General features: G+C 41.7%; 1 protein-coding gene across 7 annotated transcripts in view; it reads left to right on the forward strand.

Annotated features, from left to right (window-relative positions):
• ELAVL2 (ELAV like RNA binding protein 2) overlaps positions 1 to 19325 on the forward strand; it is a 218045-nt gene extending 198720 nt beyond the window's left edge. For 3 of the 7 annotated variants that reach the window (XM_088472609.1, XM_088472610.1, XM_088472608.1), the window contains exons 7-9: positions 11138 to 11188; positions 14381 to 14422; positions 16574 to 19325. In XM_088472609.1, coding sequence (XP_088328735.1) covers positions 11138 to 11188; positions 14381 to 14422; positions 16574 to 16904 — 424 coding nt within the window. In that variant the 3' untranslated portion in view covers positions 16905 to 19325. The remainder of the gene's footprint in view (positions 1 to 11137; positions 11189 to 14380; positions 14423 to 16573) is intronic. The other 4 variants (XM_088472611.1, XM_088472612.1, XM_088472614.1 and 1 more) reach the window with 3 other exon arrangements.
• The last annotated feature ends 4001 nt before the right edge of the window (positions 19326 to 23326 follow it).

Here is a 23326-nt window from a genome sequence, read left to right on the forward strand (position 1 = left end):
GGGTATATGTGGAGGAGGACCTGAGGCATTCTGGGAGCTGAAAGCTTAGCTGTTTTTGGTGCCTGGATCACTCCAACCAGATTTCCCGATGGTATCCCTGTAGACCTATGGACTTTGAAGAAAACAAGTTGACAAAGGTAAGTCTACCCTAACATAAAAATATGGCTAGCAAGTGTGTTTCAGCAAATGAGTCTTTCCAGAAAAGTGGGGTATAGAAAATGCATGTATAGTAGTTTTCAATAAAGTTTGTAAAAAAGGTGGAATAAACACTTTTTTACCTCTCATCTGCAAGTTCTAAAACCCCTCTACCACCAATACAACACCTCCACATACCTGTCCCACATCATTTACACTTCCACTTACTTGTCCCATCCATGTTGCTTAATTGTGGCTCCCTTGTTTGAAAGAGGGCAGTGCCCCTATTTGTTTTGTCTAGTGATTATGATCACTAAACACCAAAAGAAATATGAGGTGCAGTGTACTCCCCAGAAATTTTTTCCAGCTGGGCCGCATCCAAAAGTAGCCAGGTGGGGGCCTTCGCAATTATGTGCGCGCCGGGAAAAGGGGCATCTCCCTTACCAATCCAGCCTGACAGGTCTCAGAATGCTCCCCCACTGGCTCTCAGTCAAATGTGCCCATTATACAGTGCCCCCTGTAGTTTTCCCCTTTATGCATTGCCCCCTGTAGTTTAACTTTGCCCTTATGCATTGCCCCCTGGCTGAAGTAGTGCCCCCAGGCTTAAATAGTGTCCCTTATGCAGTGCTGCCAGGCTGGCCCCTTATGTAGTGCCCCCAGGTTTAATAGTGTCCCTTATGAAGTGCCCCCCAGGCTGGCCCCTTATATAGTGCCCCCAGGCTGGCCCCTTATGTAGTGCCCCCAGGTTTAATAGTGTCCCTTATACAGTGCCCCCAGACTTAAGTAGTGCCCCCAGACTGGTCCTGGTCCCAGCCCAGCACTTGCCTTTACTTGCTGGCCGCTGTCTAACTAGATCCAGCAGGCGCACGGGGTAGGCTCCTCACATTGCGGATAACGTCATGTCACCCGCGCAGTGCATCACTGGGAACGCTGGCCTCTGAAGCAATTGGAGGCTTCTTTAGCCTCCGGTCACTTCAGAGGCCATCGTTCCACAGTTGGGGTCGGCGGGGAAAAATGTCGGGCGGCAGACTGTTTCAGCCGGGCGATGCGCCCGCAGAAAACAGCCTGCGGAGAACACTGGAGGTGGCCCTTCTATAAACCAGATATGTATTCCCTATATGAGGTTCCCAGAAACATCAACTATTCAGGAAAATTTTAGGTGATGCAGGATGAGTAACATTTATTCTTGGAAATGAAGAGGGTAAGTAATGAAAAATGTGATTATTTTTTTTTACTTATGTATTTTTTTTATATTGCACAACCTTATGAAAACTATTGTTCATTCTACACTTAGGCTACAAAGCTAGTGAACCTAACCTAGAATCAGTAGATGTGGTAGCTTGTCAAGCTTCTTAAATTGTATGCCCTGCAACAGTTGCAATGTTTTCATCTCATTTGAGAATTACAGTAGAGCAATATATTCCACTAAATCATAGGGGACAATTCAATTCCGTGCGACGTTGAGTAGTCCCGGGAAGTTGTTCCTGGAGCTTTTCAATTGACCGCGCTGTTAAGTCGTCTAGAACCACTTAAGTCGTAGAATTCCGGTTACCACACCTGAGTCTGGGTGTTTTGTCAGAGAATTTCTGTTCGCGCAACTAAAGTGCCAGCTGCGAGGCTGTTAGCGCCATGCTAAGGCAGAAAACAGCATCATGACCGACACTAAAGTCTGATTTCTGCCCACACCTCAGGAGAGTGCAAGAAATCCTGTAGTCTGACTTAATAGCGTGGTCAGTTACCTAGCTCTGGGAACTCCTTTCTGGGGCTATTCAACATTGCGCTGAATTGAATCAACCCCTAGTTGCATTTTTGTGCCCCTGGCACCCCCTATTCTAAGTCCGTACATGCGGATGCGTACTGCAACTTGTCACGACACAGAAAAGAATGGCTTTTCTTTGTACTTTTTTATTTGTTAACATAGCATTGCAAGGTCATTTGAGTGGGGGAAGGTGAAGTATATGTGGTACACAAATTGCAGATATCTAAGTCAGATAATGATGAGCCCAGAAATGACACATTCATTACAGGCATATTTTATTATTTGTATTTTGTACACTGTCATGTATTTGGATGTAAAGGGTGGAATTCAATTGTTTCCGCCGGCAAGTGTCTCCCCTTCGCGCCCGATGGAGCTATTCAATTGTTGCTCCTGCCGGGTGCGAACAGCTGCCAGTGCAGGTATTTAGCTTGCACCCCGCAGGGCTGGCCTGCTGAAGTGCACAAAAAAGAGACCAGTTTGGGCGCCCGAACGGCGCTTTTCACGATCGCGCCCAGCACTTTGGTCATGTTTTTACACGGCTAAACCCGACCTCATTGGGCACGATATTATAAATCAATTGAATATCTCCCTGTGATCTCCCATCACTTTAAACTGGAGATCGGGCTCAAGAAAACAACTGAGACAACTTAATGAGCAGTCTGAGGCTGATCTGGTGTACTGATCCTTCTGTTGCATGCTAAATTTGTGGTAGTAACTTCTGGTAAGTTTTGCTCTTAATTTAAAAATAAATGTGACCCAGTAAGGGCACTATATTTTTCAGTTACACTCTTATTACCAGGAGCACCTTCAAAGTGTAGACCTGTTGATGTGTGTGAAAATTAGACTTCAGGTTTTAAACAAAAACCTAAAACACTATTGGCGGCATCAAAGCGCTATTTGTATACTTACATGCAACAAAATTAAACTTTGCGCAGTATTTCATTATGTATACTGTAGTTCCAAAGCCTGTCAAGGGGGTGGTTTTTTAAAGTAAGCTGTAAATGGAGGAACAGTATTGACCAGTTGGTCAGAATTTTGTTCAGTCTTGAGGGGATGTGATACCAGTATTAAAGGAATTTAAGTGTTTTCTTTTTACTGAAAGGCGATTGTTATTTTGCTGCTTCAGTTCATGGGCTCGATCCAATTAGGTGCGATGTGTGCGAGTTGCCATTATAACTGCATACAATTCTCACCCTGGACTACCACATTTTTGCTTGCAGTCCTATGTGGCTACGAACAAAAATGTGAGTCCGGCAGTACGGTAAGCGCGGAATACAGCTGCACTTACTCACGCCTAAATGGATCAAACACTATATGTGTGACCAGTCCTAGACCTCAAAGTACACTTATGTTCCCTTCCCGCATGTTGGTCTTTAGAATGACTGAGATATAAAAAGCGATTTTAAAAAGGATAAGTGGTAGAAAAATTCTAAGTGTTCAAGTGGGGCATTGCATTTCTAAATGTTGCAGCTGACCTGAGAAGTGTAAGAAGATTTGTAAATTTTCATGGGGGGCTATTTTTAGTGTGTTTAATTTTCTGTATGTCATAAGATAGGAAAAAAACCTTATTAGTCAAATTGAGAAATCTTTTACAGTGTGAAAATGCTTTATTGGCACATTTTAACGAATGGTTGTGTGAAGGTGGAATTGGGCGGTTGATCTGGAGGGGTCCAAATCGATATGTTTAGACAGCTTATTGAAAGTTTCTAAATAGTTGGGGCATTCTGGTTGTTTTGAAGCCATATTAGAAAGGAAAGGGTGAATACTGGAAAGTTGATTCAGTAGTTAAAAACTTTTTTTTACTACTTGATGAGCTATTTAATAGGGCTTTGGTCAACAAGCAATCTGGAAAACACACACACACACACACACACACACACACACACACTCAGGTGCATAAATAATGGGACATTGACAGAATTTTCATATTTTGGCCTCTATTCACCACCACAATGGCTTTGAAATGAAACAAACAAGATGCACTTTAACTGCAGACTTTCAGATTTAATTTGAGGGTAATTACATCCAAATCAGGTGAACGGTGTAGGAATTACAACGGTTTCTATATGTGCCTCCCACTTTTTCAGGGGCCAAAAGTAATGGGATTATCAACTGTAAAAGCTATTTCATGGACAGGTGTGGGCTATTCCCTCGTTATTTCATTATCAATTAAGCAGGTATAAAGTCTGGAGTTGATTCTAGGTGTGACATTTGCAATCAGTTGCTGTCGACACTCAATATGAGATTCAAAGAGCTGTCACTATCAGTGAAGCAAGCCATCATTAGGCTGAAAAATCAAACATTCTTAAAAAGAAAGAACGCATCGGAGAGCTCAGCAACACCAAAAGACCCGGAAGACCACGGAAAACAACTGTGGTGGATGACAGAAGAATTATTTCCCTGGTGAAGAAAAACCCCTTCACAACAGTTGGCCAAATAATGAACACTCTCCAGGAGGTAAGTGTATATGTGTCAAAGTCAACAATCAAGAGAAGACTTCACAAGAGTGAATATAGAGGGTTCACCACAAGATGTAAACCATTGGTGAGCCACAAAAACAGGAAGACCAGATTAGAGTTTGCCAAACAACGTCTAAAAAAAGCCATTACAGTTCTGGAACAACATCCTATGGACAGATGAGAGAAAGATCAACTTGTACCAGAGTGATGGGAAGAGAAGATTATGGAGAAGGAAAGGAACTGCTCATGATCCAAAACATACCATCAGTGAAGCATGGTGGGGGTAGTGTCATGGCGTGGGCATGTATGGCTGCCAATGGAACTGGTTCCCTTGTATTTATTGATGATGTGACTGCTGACAAAAGCAGCAGAATGAATTCTGAAGTGTTTCGGGCAATATATGCTCATATTCAGTCAAATGCTTCAGAACTCATTGGATGACGCTTCACAGTGCAGATGGACAATGACCCAAAGCATACTGCAAAAGCAACCAAACAGTTTTTTAAGGCTAAAAAGTGGAATGTTATGCAATGGCTAAGTCAATCCCCTGACCTGAATCCGATTGAGCATGCATTTCACTTGATGAAGACAAAACTGAAGGGAAAATGCCCCAAGAACAAGTAGGAACTGAAGACATTTGCAGTAGAGGTCTGGCAGAGCATCACCAGGGGTGAAACCCAGCATCTGGTGATGTCTATGCATTCCAGACTTCAGGCTGTAATTGCCTGCAAAGGATTTGCAACAAAGTATTAAAAAGTGAATGTTTGATTTAGGATTGTTTAGTTTGTCCCATTACTTTTGGCCCCTTAAAAAGTGGGAGGCACATATAGAAACCGTTGTAATTTCCTATACCGTTCACCTGATTTGGATTTAATTACCCTCAAATTAAATCTGAAAGTCTGCAGTTAAAGCACATCTTGTTTGTTTCATTTCCAAGCCATTGTGGTGGTGAATAGAGGCCAAAATATGAAAATTCTGTCAATGTCCCAATATTTATGCACCTGATTGTGTGTGCATATGTATATATATGTGTGTGTGTGTGTGTGTGTGTGTGTGTGTATGTATATATATATATATATATATATTATCATTTTGTATGTATATTAGGGTGGATCTTAAAGTACCATGTTTTGCATTTTTCAAATATGTTGAAGTCTTACCACCTTATATTGAAGTACGTGAAAAATATGCCTTATGTGCATAATGTGACTTTATTTCAATAATATTTACAGGTGTCGCATTGAAAAGAGCAATTGCTGTGTACCGTACATGATACAAAAATACATGTACTACTCAGTGCCCAATATACACATTGTATTTAAACCAATAATAACTCCAAAATGTGTGTTAAAAAAAAAAAAAAAGCACTGATCAGTTACAGCTTTTACTTGGATGATAGTTTTGAGGTAACTGTTGCCTTTGCAGCATCTGGAAACTTTTCTATGTTCCTCCACAACTTGCAGAACTTTTGGTCTTCATTCCTTGCTAAAATGTTGAATGTCTGCATCACCATTAGACAGCAGCTTTTTTCCTGTCATCACTTCAAGTTGTTGACCAACAAGCCAGATATCAGTGTCAGTACATGTTACAGCACCACCAGACATCTTTTTTCATCAATTCAATTTTGCAAAATTCAATTCAACAGTACCTGAAAAAGAAATACTACCATTAAAAACTGAAAAAAATCATCCTTTTACTGCAAGCATACAGTCTGTACAGTTACAACTTCAAGTGACCTGCAACAGTAATAATTAATCATTTTGATAAATTTTCAAATTCCATGTGACACCACTAGAACCTTGGCAATCCTTATGAAACTTTACATAAGGTATTACAACCATAGATACATCACACCCAGGGGGTAAGACTTCAGATCTTTGGACTTTTATCTTTAAGGACCACCCTAATATATATATATATATATATATATATATATTATATATAATTTTTTTTTTCATGTTTACGGTCGTCATGATACATGAAGTTTCACTGTTACTTTGTATATTCCTTGAATGGTACAGCAGAAATTAAAATATTAGCCAGCTTGAAGAAGCTAAGAGTTTAAAAATGAATATACTCCATAAACTACACTACCATTTGCAGCGGTGAGTTGAAGTCATATTTTCTGTAGAAGTTTGTATTGCATTGTATTTCAAGAATGATCACCCAATCCTCCTCACATCACTGCTTAAGTTTATTGGTGATTAAGAGTGTTGATGCATGGTTAGTTCAAAAATAGAATGGACTTACCTTGGCCATTCCAAAATGTTCCTATTTAATTTGACTTTGTAATGTAGATTTGCTGGGGGCAATTCAATTGTTTTGCATGCCCCCTGCTGGGCATCTATACGAATAGGTGCCCAACGGAGCAATTAGTTTTTCCATTAGGGCGCCCAAAGTATTTAAGGCACCTAAAAGCACCGGGTTTAGGTGCGCAAAGCAGCTAAACCAGTCTAAAGAAGTGGTTAGGGCCCAGACCACTGTTAGGGTGCCCAGACTACGAACTTTGCACACATTTCTAATTGCACCTCCAGAGGCTGCGAGAAGAAATGTCCCCCCACGGCTTTAGGCGTTCGAACGGAGCAACAATTGAATTGCTGCGCCGGATGCCCAGTTGTATAGACTGGAGTGCCCAGCCGTGGAGTGCCCAAAACAATTGAATTGCCCCCATTTATGTGATCAAGATCATTGGCCCAATACATGATTTAATTTTGGCCCATCTTCAGTAGTTGTACATATTCACATGTTTTTTCCAGAGGATTAATGACATCTAGTATAGGTGTCGCCTAGCTTTCTTGCACCATTTGGCGTGATATACACTTCACCATCGGTAGTGATTTTACTTTTTCCCCAGTTTTGCCTCTTATTCACATACTAGATGCATTCAATTTGCTTAGTGTACCAGGCCCTCTCTAGATTAGTACTTATGTCGCAAAGAAATTAGTATAAAGTCAGATTAAGCACAACAATACATGGTGTGATGGTGTGAGGCATGGCATGGTTTGCTTGTATCGGAACGGCCTTTTGCCTTTTTACCCAGATTAGCGAATTAGTCATAAACAAAACCTACATGTAATGTCAGTATTCAGTGTACCTTTGCATTGTATTTGTCGCATTAATGATGCGAATAAATCGCATATTTTAAGAGTCTCTTGCAGAATGCTTGGTGCGGCTAATTCGCAAACTCCTTGGTGCGCAAAATGCCCTTGTTTTAGCAAAGTTTCACGTGGACTCATCTTTTGGAAAATCACTCGTACCATTGTTTTAACATTTGATATAATATGATAATAGTGTGGTTTTATTGCTGTTTATATTCTAGAAATATAGTGATTTACCGTTTTTAGTCTCACAGACTAGAATTCATTGTTTCAGTAGTCAAGCGTTTCCAGAATGAAAGCTATAACTAGTTCAGTCTTTCAGTTGAGAGTCATGATATAAACTATTTACTGTGCTGACAGAGGCCTGTATATATTCGTGGAAGTATGTTTTCTGTTCAGTGTGATTTTCTTGGAGAATCGTACAGTCTGATCTTTGAGGGAATCCTAATCTTTGGGTGTACTAGCTAAAACTCTGTGGGAAGATTGGCAATGGTTTTTAATTTAATCTTTTTCACTCCGGAGTTTTGTACTTTGAAAATTAATTCATAATTATTTACAGACTGGGCAGCAGCAATTATTGACCGTCTAAGTGTATACGCCTAATTAGTTTGACCATTTTGGTCACTCATTACTAGCAGGTGCATAAAAGCAAGCATTCAAATGGGTCATTCTCAGTGATTTTCAGCAGTCCATCAAGTCAGTTTGTCAAATTTCTGCTCCTCTGGAGCTGCCCTGGTCAGCCGTAAGTGCTATTATAATGTAGTAAAACCATGTGGGTGCAATAACTAAGCTGTGAAGTGATTGAAAACACAACCTCAAACAACAAGGCCGCAGAGAGCTGAAGCTCCTAGCGTGTGAAAATAGTCTGTACTTGGTTGCAGCAGTCTCTACAGAGCTCCAAACTGCCTCTAGACGCAACGTAAGCACAAAACTGTTCATCAGGAACTTTGTGGACTGGATTTACATGGCTGAGCAGTTCTACACAAGCTTTGACTATGCACCATGACAAATGTCAGCTGGAGAGGTGTAAAGCACACCCCTATTGGCCTGTGGAGAAGTGTATTTTCATTCTCTGGTGGAATGAATTGCACTGAAAATCTGGCAGTATGAGAGATGAACCTGTATGGCAGCTTCCAGGAGGATGCTTCCTGCCTAAATGCGTATTTCCTGCTTTTAATCTTTGGTGACAGAAATAATGGGCAAGATCTGTTAGTAGTTTTGTGTTTTTTCATGATTTGGTCTGGACCACTCAGTTCTTATGAAGGAAAATCTTATTACTACAGCATATAGTGGCATCCTAGAGCAGACTTTCCAACTAATGTGGAACTATACATCACAGCATGCCCTGCCACAGTTTTACTGTTAGGGCCTACTAAAACTGTGAGAGGGCATGTTGGGATGCAGAGCCGTAACTAGACTTTTTGGTGCCCTGTGCCAGAAAGAGCATCTGTGCTCCCCCACCCCCCCTCCTATTTTTCAAATAAAGACACAAGATGAAACACCCCAAAAAAAGACCATGACCTCATGGGGAAGAGCCAGGGAAGAGATATGGGAGGCCAGGACATGCTGGGGATAAAAGAGGAAGCTACACGTGAGAATGATGATTAACAGAATTGACAGGCCCGAACAGTGCCCCCGCCCTGTGGTGCCCTGTGCTATGGCACAGATCGCACTACCCCATACTTGCCAACTCTCCCTCATTGTCAGGGAGACTCCATGAAATAGCAGCAGTCTCCCTGAAGAGTCTACCAATCTTCCTCATTTCACCTTACCCCCATTATGACACTTATATAAAAGAAAAAACAGATATATACATTCAAATGTGATCATTAGTATAATTTGCCTGCATTCGTTATAAGGCACAATGATCCCTATGGTTACATGTATTTTCTAAGAAGTATCAGTGTGTTTTAATCAACAAGTAGATCTTACTAACTGCTTTGGGGCTCATTTACATGTGGATGTAAATCAATTTTATGACACGCCTCTCAGATGTAGCAGTACACGCCCACTTTACCACCGCGCTCATAGGTGTTGCTTTCACAATCTCCCTGAAATGTTTTTTCAAAAGTAGGCAAGTATGCACTACCCTAGTTACAGCCCTGCTGGGATGTGTAATTCCACAGCAGCTGGAGTGCCACAGGTTGCCTCTCCCTTCCTAGAGAATTGTGTGCTTCCGGCAAATTTTAGGGTAGGCCCCAACCTGTTTCAGCATGACAATGCCTCCATGCACAGAGCAAGGTCCAACAAAAAAAGTTTGCAGATTTTGGTGTGGTAGAACTTGCCAGGGCTACACAGAGCCCTGACCTCAACCCAATCATATACCTTTGGAATGAATTGGAATACTGGTCACGAGCCAGACCTTAAAGCCCAACATCAGTGACCACCTCTTGTGGCTGAATAAATCATATCTCCACCCCTCCCCCAACCATGTTCAAAAGTCTAAAAGTCTACTCATTCTTGATGCTGTTATAGAAGCAAACGTGGGACAACTTCATACTAATTTCAATGGTTTTGGAATGTCAACAAGGATATATTGGTGTGATGGTTCATGTGCTCAAACACTTTTCACCTTGTAATTTAATTGTAGAATTAATTTCTCTTATGTTGTAAAAATCCCGAATGCTATATACCAGGGGTATTAAAAATAAGGCCCTCCATCTGCTGTGGAGCTACACATCCCAGCATCCAATATTAGAGCATGTTAAAACTGTGACAGCGGATAAACCAATACTGGCTTATTCCGTTAAACTATAAATTATTTTATTCAGAAATGTATGTTTTTTTAAGACCTATACAAATAAAGTGAAACCAGATGAATGTTTATTACCCCTTATGGGGGAAAAAAAGTAAGTTTTGAAGGAGTATATCTTGTGCTAACCACATTTTAAAAATACACACACAGACTGAAACTTGCATATATGAAGTGCATATTTTAATCCTTGGTGTCCCATGTACTCCCAATAATTTGGCAACCTAACCCACAAACTTATGGAGGAGATAAAAAGCGATTATGAAAAGTGGGAGATCTGTATAAGGTTGGCAGGATTGCCTGTACAGAGGAGTAGAGTGAGAGGTGACCAGTTGACTGACTAAAAGAGCCAGTAGAAAAGGGGAGACTGCACAGGTAGCTGAGCAAAGATGATCGATATTGTACTGGAATTTGTGGAGATGAAGAAAGGCAAATTAGGGCATAGACTTGTAGAGTAGCATTTAGCGCAGAGGTTCCCAAACTCCGTCATTACAGTCCAGACTTTAAGGATATGCTTGATTGAAGATTGTTAAATCAAATTGACTGAGGTACTAAGTCACCTGCGCTCAAACATGGATATCCTGAAATTGTAGACTGTAACTGAGGAGATTGGGAACCTCTGATTTAGCAGTTTAAAAAAAAAAAAAAACTGATGGGACAGTGCAGGTGCTATAGGTTGAGGTACAGGTGGGGTAAACTTATAATACCCACTGGAGATTGAGATGGTGGTTTTTTTTACTAGTTTGTATATTTTTATTTAAATTTGAAATGCATTGAAACTTCTAAATGGAGGCAGTATCTTTCTGGAAAGTAGTTAAGCAATGCAAGTAAGTATGGACTCGGAACAATGACTTTTAGGGGGGAATTAAATTTTTGGGGGGCGTCTTAACTATTGGGCGTCTTAGTGTTTACTGTGTTTTTCCTTGCATTAAAGGCCGAATTCAAATGCCATGTGGCATGTATCCAAGACTTCCCTCCATAGCAAGTAAGATTTGTTCAATCTTCATTTATATCAATTAAGGGGGAATACAATTAGTCACGATAATGCATTAATTTAACGCATACTTTGGCACCCTTTGCAGGTTTTTATTGCTTATCGTGGCTATGAGGGTCTGTGTGTTTGCACAATTCTATTACAAAAGTCGCAAGGCAGCATTCGTACAAAAAATGGGGTAATCTTCCTGTACCCCAAAATAAGCCTAACTGATATAGGATAACAATATATAAGCGTACCTAGTGGCGATAATAAAAGTATTTGGGGTTCTTAAAATGTGTTAAATGGCTGTTATATGCATGTTTCTAAAACCATGAAGTAATGATAGAAAGCAAGTTTTTTTTGACAAAGACTTCTAAAAAACCTTCAAAATATGCCTCTAACACCCCACCTGCAATCTAAAAAAAAAAAAAAAAACCTGTTAACATTAACATCAATTAACCGATTTTCCTGCACTTTCTCACCACAAAAATGACTTAAGTTAATTAAATAGTTTTTGCCGAATTAGTCATTAAGGAGTGTGTCCCAGTGATTTTATACCATGTCCCGACATAAGGAAAATAAGGGTTGGACAACTTTTCACCTACTAAGGAGGTGGTAAAAACTTTTTATGGCAAATGGTATGGAGAATTTTCACCTGCAAAGTGTCGCGGCTAATAGGATAGCAGGATGCATACAAAATTGCGCGATGAGCCGTTTTTTGTTGAAAAGCGGCTTATCGAGGCTAATTAAATTCCCCCCTTAAAGTACTTCCACCTCTTTCCTTTATATTTAGGGGTTCCTGAAGTATTGCTGGTAATGGCAGGCAGTGATGTAAGGCCTCGCAGTATTCTCCCCAGAAAATTTTTCCAGCCGGGTTGCATCAAAAAGTAGCCGGGTGGGGGCTTCCGCAATTATGCGCGCGCCAGGAAAAGTGGTATCTCCCTTACCAATCCATCCCGACAGGTCTCAGGCTGCTCCCCCACTGGCTCTCAGTCAAAAGTGCCCATTATGCAGTGCCCCCTGTAGTTTTCCCCTTTATGCATTGCCCCCTGTAGTTTAGCTTTTCTTTTATGCAGTACCCCCAGGCTGAAGTAATGCCCCTATGTAGTGCCCCCAGACTGGTCCCTTATGTAGTGCACCCAGGCTTAAATAGTGTCCCTTATGTAGTGTCCCCAGTAGCAGTCCCCTTTATACAGTGCCCCCCAGTAGCAGTCCCCTTTATACAGTGCCCCCCAGTAGCAGCCCCCTTTATACAGTGCCCCCCAGTAGCAGCCCCCTTTATACAGTGACGCATACTCACAAAAGAAAAAAAAAGACAACTTACCTGATCCCCGCTCCAGCCGACGACCGCCACTGTCCGCGCCTCCCGTCCCGCTCTGCACTATGGGAGAAACGTCATGACGTCTCTGCCATCAACCGCTGGCCCGGGTAGCCGGAATGGGAGCTCATGAGTGAGCTCCAGCCGGCTCCCTCTGTGGCCGCAGCAGCCAATCAGAGTCTGTATGACTCTCATTGGCTGGCTGCGCTGCTATAACAAACACCCAGCTGCCGCTGGCGGCTTTGTGTTTGTTTCTGTGAAGGGCAGGCCGCTACTCACTGCGGTCTGCCCTACACTTGTGGGGCCTTGGGGACACTAGTGGGCTCTAGTTCTGCCCCTGGGCGGCAGTGCTCAGTGCAGCTCAACTCTCAGGATGTTACAGTACCGAGCGGTGGGGGATTTTTACCGGGCGGACGTCCCAAAAAATTAAGCGTGGGAAGAACACTGCCTCGGACTGTCCTTGTAGCTAAAGGTGCTTTTTTTGAGTTCCCAATGCATAATAAAATGTGTCCAACACAGTAATATTTCTAAGGAAGATGACAGAAATCCTGTTCTTTTTTGTTTTGTTTTTTCCTTTCATTCTTTGCATTCCTCCATCTCAATACTGGTTTACTTGGCTTTATTCACACAAATATTAAATCTCTTTACATATTTAAAGAAAAGTTTCACCAAAAAGGTTATGATTTGATATTCAGGCTTTCTGATGAGCCCCCAAACATCTCAGTTCTCCCTTTCTCTTGCATGTTTCGGTTTGAAAAGTACGTATTGGTAAACATGCTGCCTGTCTGCAAAAACCCTCAGTGGGGAGGAGCAAAGAGACCAGGCATTGCTGCTCTTAGTGTCAGCTGACTGATCTCTCTTCTGGCAGGCATGTGTAAACTGTCAGGATGAACCAACAATTACGGTCATTGCGCCAATTATTGTAATTATTAAACACTTGCCTATCTCTGATCATTCCCCTTAAGATTTTTAAGGCAGCTGGTTTTCAATGTCACATGTCTTCTGTTAATTACCTATTTGATCTGGCTTCCATTTATACCATGAAGACAATGCACTGTTTTGGGGGTTATGTATTAAGGTTACTATTTGTACCAGTTTTATTGACCAAATTTGCATGGTTTGATATTGATGATAGCCTTAATGTGTCTACAGTCTAAGCCTGATGAGTACATTTAGATTACAGCTGCGTTTTCCTATTTTGGCCTTTCACCGATCTAGCTCATCTCATAAGCATCATCTTTGACTTTTATTTGTTTCTCTTGCTACTTCCATGATTATTGGATTATTTACTTTTAGTACTGTCCAATCCTCCAGACTGTGCTGAGTTAGTTTGAGAGCAAGTCGTAACATGCCTCAATCTGTTCTTCCTCTTGTCCCTCTAAAATATTAAAGCTAGCATTCGCTTGTAAAACAACCTACCACATGACCCCAAAGTGCACCATTCTCCAGTTTTCTACAAGGCGGGTTTAATTAGAGCTTTTTACTGGTTTTGTATAGCCTTTGGGATTAACTGATGCTCTTTAAATGTATGCCACAGTCCCTGTCTTTCTTCCCATAAAGTTGTCTTTAAGCCTAGTTTTATCTAGTCCTCTACTGAAATATCTAGTGATCATTTGGACCCACCCTCTTGCCTCTCAGAAGTCTGTGTTGATTTGAATTCTCTTACATACAGTATACGTAAGACAAAAGCTTGTCTTGTATTTGTGTGCACGTGTTTTTGTTTTTTCAATTCATAGTTACAAAAACACAAAACTTGATAGCTTCTTGAAGGTCTATGAATATTTTTTGTACGTTCAGTGACAATCCCAGAAACATACATAGCTGAACACTTATTTAAAAGGCGATATGTGCCAAGACTGAACAATCTGCTAAATGTTTTGCAGGTTGGACAATCTGCTCAATATGGCTTATGGAGGAATAAAGAGGTAAACTGTTGTAGATTATTTTTTCTTCTTGTTGCCTTTGTCCTAATTAAAGTTTGCATATTTGTATGTCTAGTATGCATGTAATGAAATAATGTCTGCACTTTCATTGGTCTTGGCAAACAATGTCCATTTGGATGTAATGTCGCTTATTCTCCCCTTCATTTGAATGTCAGGGTTGTGTACTGTTTCTAGATTCATGTTGACATCTATTTGGTCTTGTTTGCACCATGCATCTGGTGTCTATTGATCACTGTGACTGCTGCTGTCATTTGTCATCTCATAAGTGTGTGTGTGTGGTAGGGCTGCAGTTTAAACCCATACATGTCATCTTTAAATTCTGTTCAATTTAATAATCTTTCTTAAATACATTTTGAACTTGCAGTACACAATATTTATATTTGGATATCATAACCTGGCCACAATGTTAGAATGGTACTAACTGTGTGATATATCTGCGGTATAGTCAAAACTCATAACGCTAATGCTAGTTGGTACAAGCTAATAAAAACATTGCAGATTGGACTCTACATAATGTACTGCATTCAGCATGAAAGGGTAATCATACTTTTATACAAGTGAGTGGTTACGTTGTTATGCCAAGCAAGTATTTATAGTGAGCAAAGCAGTTTCTTTGGCAACATAGTTTGATGTACTGAGATGTTTAAGATAATGAAGTGTAATAAAGTGTTGTACACTGGCAAGTTCTACTGTACAGGATAATAAAGAATACAATTGGTAAGGTTTGAGGGTTTTTTTTTATAAGCAATTAAAACAAGTATTATGGCACATCCTAATATAGCAATTTCGTTCTATAAAAGGCTACAAAACATACATGTACCTCAGTTCTTATAAATAAGAAATGGCTTCTATAATATACAGCATATGGGGTCTAAGCATACATATTTGTTTATGTAATGTGTCTTTTGCGCTGCTGTAAAGTAATGGTTTGGTCGATAGTGAGGAAAACATTGCGAAGCAGCCATGGGCTGTCCTTCCTGCATTCTCTTACAGCAAACATGAGCAAATCCAACCATGCTGCAGACAGCTTGATCTTACTATTATAATGGAGAGACTTGTCAGTTCTATTTTTGCATGCATGTTTTCAATGCGCTGTGAAATTACCAGTCATTGATAATGATGTGATATCATGGTAATCTACTTCCCTAGTTCTAACTGCATTTGAAAATATTCAACAAAATGTAATTTGAGGGGTCACAGATGAGAGTTGTATGCCAAGAATTTTCTCAGGAAGCAACATACAAAGCATAGACTACTTGCATATCTTTGATAATACAGAGTGTAGATTGTTTGGCCAAACATGTTGGTGCAAGTCATAACCATCATAATTTATTTACCTAAATTGCTGTGAATATCTCAAACCCTTACGGTTTTACTTACAAGAACTGGTCTGCAGTATTGTGTGTAAATTATATTGCTATATTTGGATGTTTTGCACTGAGAAACTTTTTCTGTATTCTCTAAACATGAATGTGATCAGATATTAGAAACCTTCTTAATGGTGCGTACAGACTGGACGATCGACAACGATATCGTTCGATCTCCTGGGTATGCTGAACGATAGATATATCGATCATCCAGCACACCACCAACAACTATAGCGATCCGCAGGTCCCTATAGTAAACTGGTTGATATCGACCAGGTTGGCCTGCATGTACGGGTGATGGTCGATATCGATAACGACCATACGTGCCCACGCATCGAAAAATTAACGATAATTATATGATCGATATCGTTTATATCGTCCATTTAGTAATTTTAGTGGCCAAAAATGAAGATGTTACATTCTGCAAAGCTTGTTTTATGCAAAAGGAAAGCCAGTGTGCATTAAGGGCCTTTGAGGAAGTGATTATTGAGCTAAGCGTGTATGTGCGTTTTCTCATTTTACGTAGCATGCATTCCCCTCATTTTTTTTTTTTTAAATATTGTTCAATCCATGTAATATTTGCACCTAAATATTTATTCTTGCATGAGTTTTGTGCGTAACTAAAATGGCTTTAATTCTATCAATTTGTTTGGCATGAGCACTTCTTCACTAATATTTTTTACCACTTTAATGCATTCTTTATTTTATCTTCATTTTCACATGTTAATAGTAGAAATATCTAACATGTCATATTTTACTTTTCTAGTAGGTTCTCACCAATGACTATCGATGGCATGACTAGTTTGGCTGGAATAAACTTTCCTGGACATGCTGGCACTGGATGGTGCATATTTGTGTACAACTTGGCACCCGACGCAGATGAAAGCATCCTGTGGCAGATGTTTGGCCCCTTTGGAGCAGTCACTAATGTTAAAGTCATCCGTGACTTCAACACAAACAAGTGCAAAGGCTTTGGGTTTGTGACTATGACTAACTATGATGAGGCAGCAATGGCAATTGCTAGCCTTAACGGGTATCGCCTTGGTGACAGAGTTTTGCAGGTGTCTTTCAAAACAAGCAAAACGCACAAAGCTTAAGTTAACCTCACTCCTGTTAACACATACAAGCATCAAAGGCAAGTTGATACATTTTATACTTGATCAATTTGTTCATATAAGCAGTGTGAGAGGTTGGCAAAGTTAGAAAATGGTCTTGTACCCTAGAACTTGTGAGATTTTGTTATTAGTCTTTGAATTTATTATCTTTTATGTTTAAATATGAACGCTAGATAACAGGGTTTTTACCTGTCTCATTGCATTCTAACGCCTGAAAATGGGGCCTTTTACTATTTCTGCAATGAGAAGAAAGTTATTTTTTGTTTTTACATTATTGCCTTTGATCTTGTGCAATTTGAAGAAAAAAAAGAACAGCAACTTGTGTTTTCAATGGGATTTTTTTTCTGTACTACATAACTAAGTATTACAATGCGGTTTATCAAAAGTTGTTTTTGAGTATATGTGATATATATATATATATATATATATATATATATATATATATATATTATAATATAATTTTTTTCCTTTATTTATAAAATGTACACCTATTTATGTTGTAACTGTTATTTTTTATGTTGTAACTGTTTGGGTTTAGGGGCAAGGGTGGCCTCAGTTATAAAACCTATTGTAAGATTACTGAAGAATTTTCATAAAGTAGTACCTTGCCAAAGAGATGATAACCTCTTTGATGTGGGTTTCAAATGAAAAAAAGCATCTATTTTTATAAAAAATTAAAATAAAAAAATTTGAACAACTTTTTACTGGTCCTGGAACAAACTATTTTGACTTGAATACTTTGCAAAATCTACTTCATATGATAACCCTGTGAGCTTTTAAAACTTTCCACGATATTTGTGTGATATTTTTGGAGAGGGATACTGTTCTAAAGCTGGGAGGGAATGAAAGTGACTCACAAAAAGGATGCTGTTTTTGTTTTAAATTAATTGAGGTTTTCTTTAGTATTTTGTATTTAGAGTCAAATTTAATGGGACTGGTTAGTCTAATAATAATGTTACTGATCAGTTCAGTCATCCTGGTGATCTGTAATTGCTCACAGTTTGTAATTTTGAAACAAATGTGACAAAAAAATCAAAGTATAAATGAGCTGGCAAGAAATATTTAATTGTCAAAAGATTTTGGGGGGAAATAAATCTGTTCTTCCTAAAGAATTCCCTTCAGAAAGGAGCTCATGGTGTTTAGTGATGTACTTGGTCTTGTTTTGAAGAGGATTTGTTTCTTTTTATATAATTTTGTGTAAGGAAACGCTGCACATATAGTGGCGTTACCAACCTACCTGCAAAGTGGCACAATTTTGTCTGTTAAATGTACTTCTGTTTAAAGCTAGCACCTGAGCTTTTGTGTATTGTTTATTTGACCCTATTATTTAAAAACAGAAGAAAAAAAATTCTAGCCAAAATGAGGCCTGCAGCTTGCTGGTAGACTGTAAAATAAAAATGTTGTGGCTAGGATTCTGTTCACTATGCCATTTTAATGGCTTTAAGTTTATCAAACATTTTTCTTATAAGTGTTGTTAAACATTTTTCTTTTTTAGTTCTATATGTAATCATTGTTACTTGAACTACATATTATGTTGGTCCTGAGAACTTGAAATGTATAAATTTTATTGCTTATTTTGTGTCTGTTAACATTAACTTAAGCAGTTTATAGTGGTGATCGGTTTTGGGTTTTTATTTATAAGCTTTTGTTGTAGAACTAGAAAGTAATTTTTTTGTATATGCTATTTAAAATCAAATTTAAATCCACTAATCACTTAGGAAGAGATTCAGATGTTTTACCACATGTGAATGAATAAAAAATAAAGATATTGGTATCTCTATAAAAGTGAAGGGTTTGGTGCCTTCTACAGGTATCATTACAAGATGTATAGTTTTGTTTATGCTTTGTACAAATTGAAATGCTTCCTCTTAGGTTAAGCAATGTGTGCTATGCATTACATATTTGTATATGATCTTGCAGTTGCTATTTTTTTTAATTTGTCTGTAGCAGTTTTATTTTATAATGGTTGCCCAGTACATATGATGTGAAAATAGCATGTCAAAGTGTTAAGGCAAATTTTCATGCTCCTTTTTTCATAAGTTGTTCATGTCATTTTCCTTATTGGCAAGCCACTTTATACGGTGGGGTGGTTTTGTTTTTTTTTTAACGTTTCTGCTGATTTGGCAAATCTTTATTAAATATTCCTATACAAATATGTAATGTTTTGTAGGCATTGTGAAAAGAGCATGAAAATTGTGCCTCACTTTGCAGCATTTCTCGGAGCACTTGATGTGAGAGGCTGGTGTTTATTTGAAGTTGTACTGTATGCCTTGATTAGCACATCTGTTAAATTATATATTCTGTTGAGTAACAGGCTGTGTTTTTTGATTTATTATTTTGTGTTTGAATCCTTCGTATTTTTTCCATGTTTAGTACATCAATAAACAAAGTTGAAGGGAAAGACCTAGTTGTGAGTGTTTTCTATCTATTTACATTTTTTTTGTCCTTTGAAATACAACTTTACAAAATACCTGTTTTGTGTCCTCATACACCTAGCATCTATATGATACGCCACGAGACACCCAGCCGCAACTGATGCTATGAGAGGTGTAGTGCACCATACCTTTCTTTAAATTTAGTGTCTTCCTCGCATCCCAGACACAGCGAAACACCACTTAAAGTGCTACTTTTAACCACATAGGAATTAATTTTAAATGCAGTTTTAGCACAATGGAACTTGGCATGAGCAAAGCTGTGGCCACTGTACAGATTCAGACTTGGTTGCACAGATGTACAAATATTGCATGGCAAATTGATCAGTTGTCTTCTAGTTTTATTCTAGTTTTTTCTTCTAGTTGCTTCTAGTTTTATTCATGCGAATAAGATGCACATTTTGAGAGAGACACTCTGACTTCAGTGTATGAGGACATTTCTGTATGTATGGGGTGTGTGTATGTGTGTGTGTGTATGTGTATATATATATATATATATATATATATATATATGTGTGTGTGTGTATACACACACGCTAGTTTTATAGGTCTGTTTCTTTGTTCTGCCTCAATTGCCCACAAGACTTTTTCTTGGACAGATGCAGAATGCAGATTTCTAAGTCTGGCTATGATGCTTTCTACTTCAGGGTCCATAGGGTATCCACAGGATACCTTGGGGTATAGGTGTGACGTCAGTCGCAGGGCACCAAAGAGTTAAGCTTTCAGCCTCCCAGGATGCACTAGGTCCCCCTCCTATACCCCGCCCCCGGGCCAAGGCACCTCAGTTTAGTTTGGTGCCCGGCCGGAGTCGGGTGCACCTGTTGGAGTGGGGGCTAGAAGAGCCCCTGAAGCTTTTTCTTCATGCAGCTGTGGCTGCATATCTGGATGAACAGCATGGACAGTCAGTCCTGACGTCCATGCTGTCTTCCCTACACCCCGCCGGTACCAGAACGCCGGTACTGATCCGGGGATGCTGGTGGGCGTCTGGGGTCACAGCTAGCGGTGACCCCAGATGCTCCGGACCATGGCCGGATTCAAGGGGGACAGAGGTAAGCAGCGGGGTCCCGCGGTGGGTCCCCGCTGATCACATGGTCCTAAGTCCCCAGGCAGGGGGCTCCCTGGGGACTGGCTGCAGCGTGGAGCCAGGCGACCAACCTGCGCTTCCACTACCCCCTGGGACAGCGGACCGCAGCAGAGCGGTAGCGCTGCGGCGTCCCAGGGGTTAAATGCATGCCAGGGGAGCGCGCCTTCCCCGCTGCACACAGCCCTCTCTGCACTGTGCTGACTGGTCCTGTGTCAGCGCTCCTCCCCCAGGCCAGCTTCTCTCTGCTCCTCGGCGGCCATCTTCTCTGCAACGCATGGTGAACGCTGCTGGAAGTCTGGAAGGAAGCATCGTGGTCTGGGTCCCCCCGCATACCTCTCCTCCGCTGTGGCTCAGGTCTGTGTATGCAGCGCTGTGTCCTACCAGGCCCTGTGTCTGTGTAGTTGAGTGATCAGCGCTGTTAGTGCAGGAATTGTTATTTCTCTGCATTGTATGTGACTGTGCTAGCGCTGCCTGTAACTATTCTTCTCTAAACTGTCAGCTTTATTACTGTCCCTGTTTTTTCTGCTAAAGCCCTTGCGGTGCGGTGCTGCAGGGTGGTCTCTCGCCTATTTAATACTTAATTGGTGAGAGAGGTCACATACGTGGTGCCATCATGTCTGAAAGTGATTTTCCCCTCCGGCTACAGTGTACCACGTGCAAAGTACCGTTAGCGGAGGGGGAGGGTAGCGCGGAGGGCCTTTGCCGGCAGTGTTGTCCATGGCGCGGCCTATTACGGTTACAGCACCGGTACAGGAGCCGCCCTGGGCTTGTTTCGCTCAGGCGTTAACAGCTTTAGTGGGCCAGTTAGCTCCGCAGCCCGCGTTTACTCCGATGGGTTTGTCCCAGCAGTCTGTGGTGTCGTCACCCAGGCAGGGGTTCCCACGACAATTGGTGGTACCACACAGTCTCCCTATTTCCCCGCTCCCGGGTTCTCAGGAGCCAGCGTGGGTTAACTCCCTGACGAGTTCTTTACAGCACTTGTCGGATGTGTTGCAAGGGGAGTCTGTGATGCGGCCTCATAAAAGGCCGGTGGCGTCTCTGTCCGCTCCTTATGAGGATAACGAAGGGACGTCTGATGATGGGGAGATTCTGGATCCTTACGATCAGGAACCTTTCCATACTAAGGACGCTGATGCTAAGTCCAAAGTATATATTCCTGGACTTATTCGGGCGGTCCGCACAGCCTTGGTGATTGAGGACGAAGTTCCCCCAGCGGCTAAATCTAAGTATGCCTTTTTCAAAGATGTGAAGGGCGATGCCACAGTCTTTCCTCTTTCGGGTCAGTTGGTGGACCATTTAGAGGAGGCGTGGAAACAACCTGGCAAAAGATACCAGCCGCAGAGACGCCTGGCGGTGGCTTATCCGTTCGCGGATAATTATTTTGCTAAGTGTGAATCCCCTCCACAGGTGGATTCTCACGTGACCCGTCTTGTCCGTAGTGCCACATTGCCGATGCCATCCATGTCCTCCCTTAAGGATGCTACGGACCGCAAGGTAGAAATCTGCCTGAAGTCCGCTTATTCCCTTGCAGGGGGGGGCAGCACGGCCGGCTATGGCCATTTGCTGGGTTGCCAGAGCGATGGAGCGCTGGGCGGATTCATTAGAGGCTTCTTTTGAATCCGACTGTCCGGCCGAACAAGCGGAGTTGATTGGCAATCTCCGTGATTCGGCCACCTACATCAACGAGGCGGCTCTAGACATTAGTACTCTGGTGTCTAGAATTTCTTCAGCAGCGGTAGCTGCTCGTCGCACCTTGTGGCTGCGATCCTGGAAGGCGGACGCAGATCCAAGAAAGGTCTGGAAGCGTTGCCGTTTACCGGAGAAGTTCTCTTCGGTCCGGATCTGGATAAGATTGTGGCCACGCTGGCGGCAGCCAAATCTGCTTGTCTCCCGTCGGCCGCTGCTCCTTCTGGTTCTGGACCATCGTCCTTTCGGTCATCTAGGGCCCAGGGCAGGCCCAAACCACAGTCGTTTCCTCGACAGGCTGGCCCTAAGAAATCAGTCAAGCCCCGGAAACAGGCATGGAGTACCAGACGTCCGGCCCCCAAGCCAGATGACAAGCCTGCGGCCTGACGGTCCGGGTCTCCCCTTGGGGGATCCCAGGGTGGGAGGCCGCCTGCTGCAGTTCTCCCGGTGTTGGTCGTTCACTACGACAGACACTTGGGTTCTGGAGGTGGTCTCTCACGGGTACGCCCTCTCCTTCCGGCACAGACCCCCGGCTCGATTCTTCACCACGGGTCTACCATCAGACCGGAACAAGGCTACGGAGCTGCGGAAGGTATTGCACACTATGCTCCAGGCTGGAGTTATAGTGCCTGTTCCATTCTCCCAGAGGGGCCAGGGTTTCTATTCAAATCTATTTTTGGTACAGAAACCCAATGGGTCATATCGTCCGATTCTCAACCTCAAAGCACTCAACAAGTCTTTGCGGGTCCCGAAGTTTCGGATGGAGACCCTACGGTCCATCATTCTGGCGCTGGAACCTTGGGACTACATGGTGTCATTGGACATACAGGACGCTATGGCGGTCATGGCGGCTTCTCTGCGGCTGCAAGGAGTCCGCATGTTGCCGTACTTGGACGACCTGTTATTGGTGGCAGGATCTCCAGAGCTCCTGTTACACCACTTGGACCTGACCATTGCACTGCTGCAACGGCACGGCTGGCTAATTAACTGGCAGAAGTCCACTCTAATCCCGTCTCGGAGGATTCTGCATCTTGGAGCCTTATTGGACTCGGGACAGCAAAGGATCTTCGTGACGGAGGACAAGATCTCTGCTTTACAGTCAAGGGTGCGCAGTTGTCTGCACAGCCGCCGGGTGTCCTTACACTCGGCGATGAGCTTACTGGGCTCCATGGTGTCGGTGTTCGACATGGTGGAATACGCCC

This window comes from Taudactylus pleione, unplaced genomic scaffold (genome assembly GCF_031769625.1).
Source record: "Taudactylus pleione unplaced genomic scaffold, aTauple2 ptg000127l, whole genome shotgun sequence".
Taxonomy (NCBI): Eukaryota; Metazoa; Chordata; class Amphibia; order Anura; family Myobatrachidae; genus Taudactylus; species Taudactylus pleione.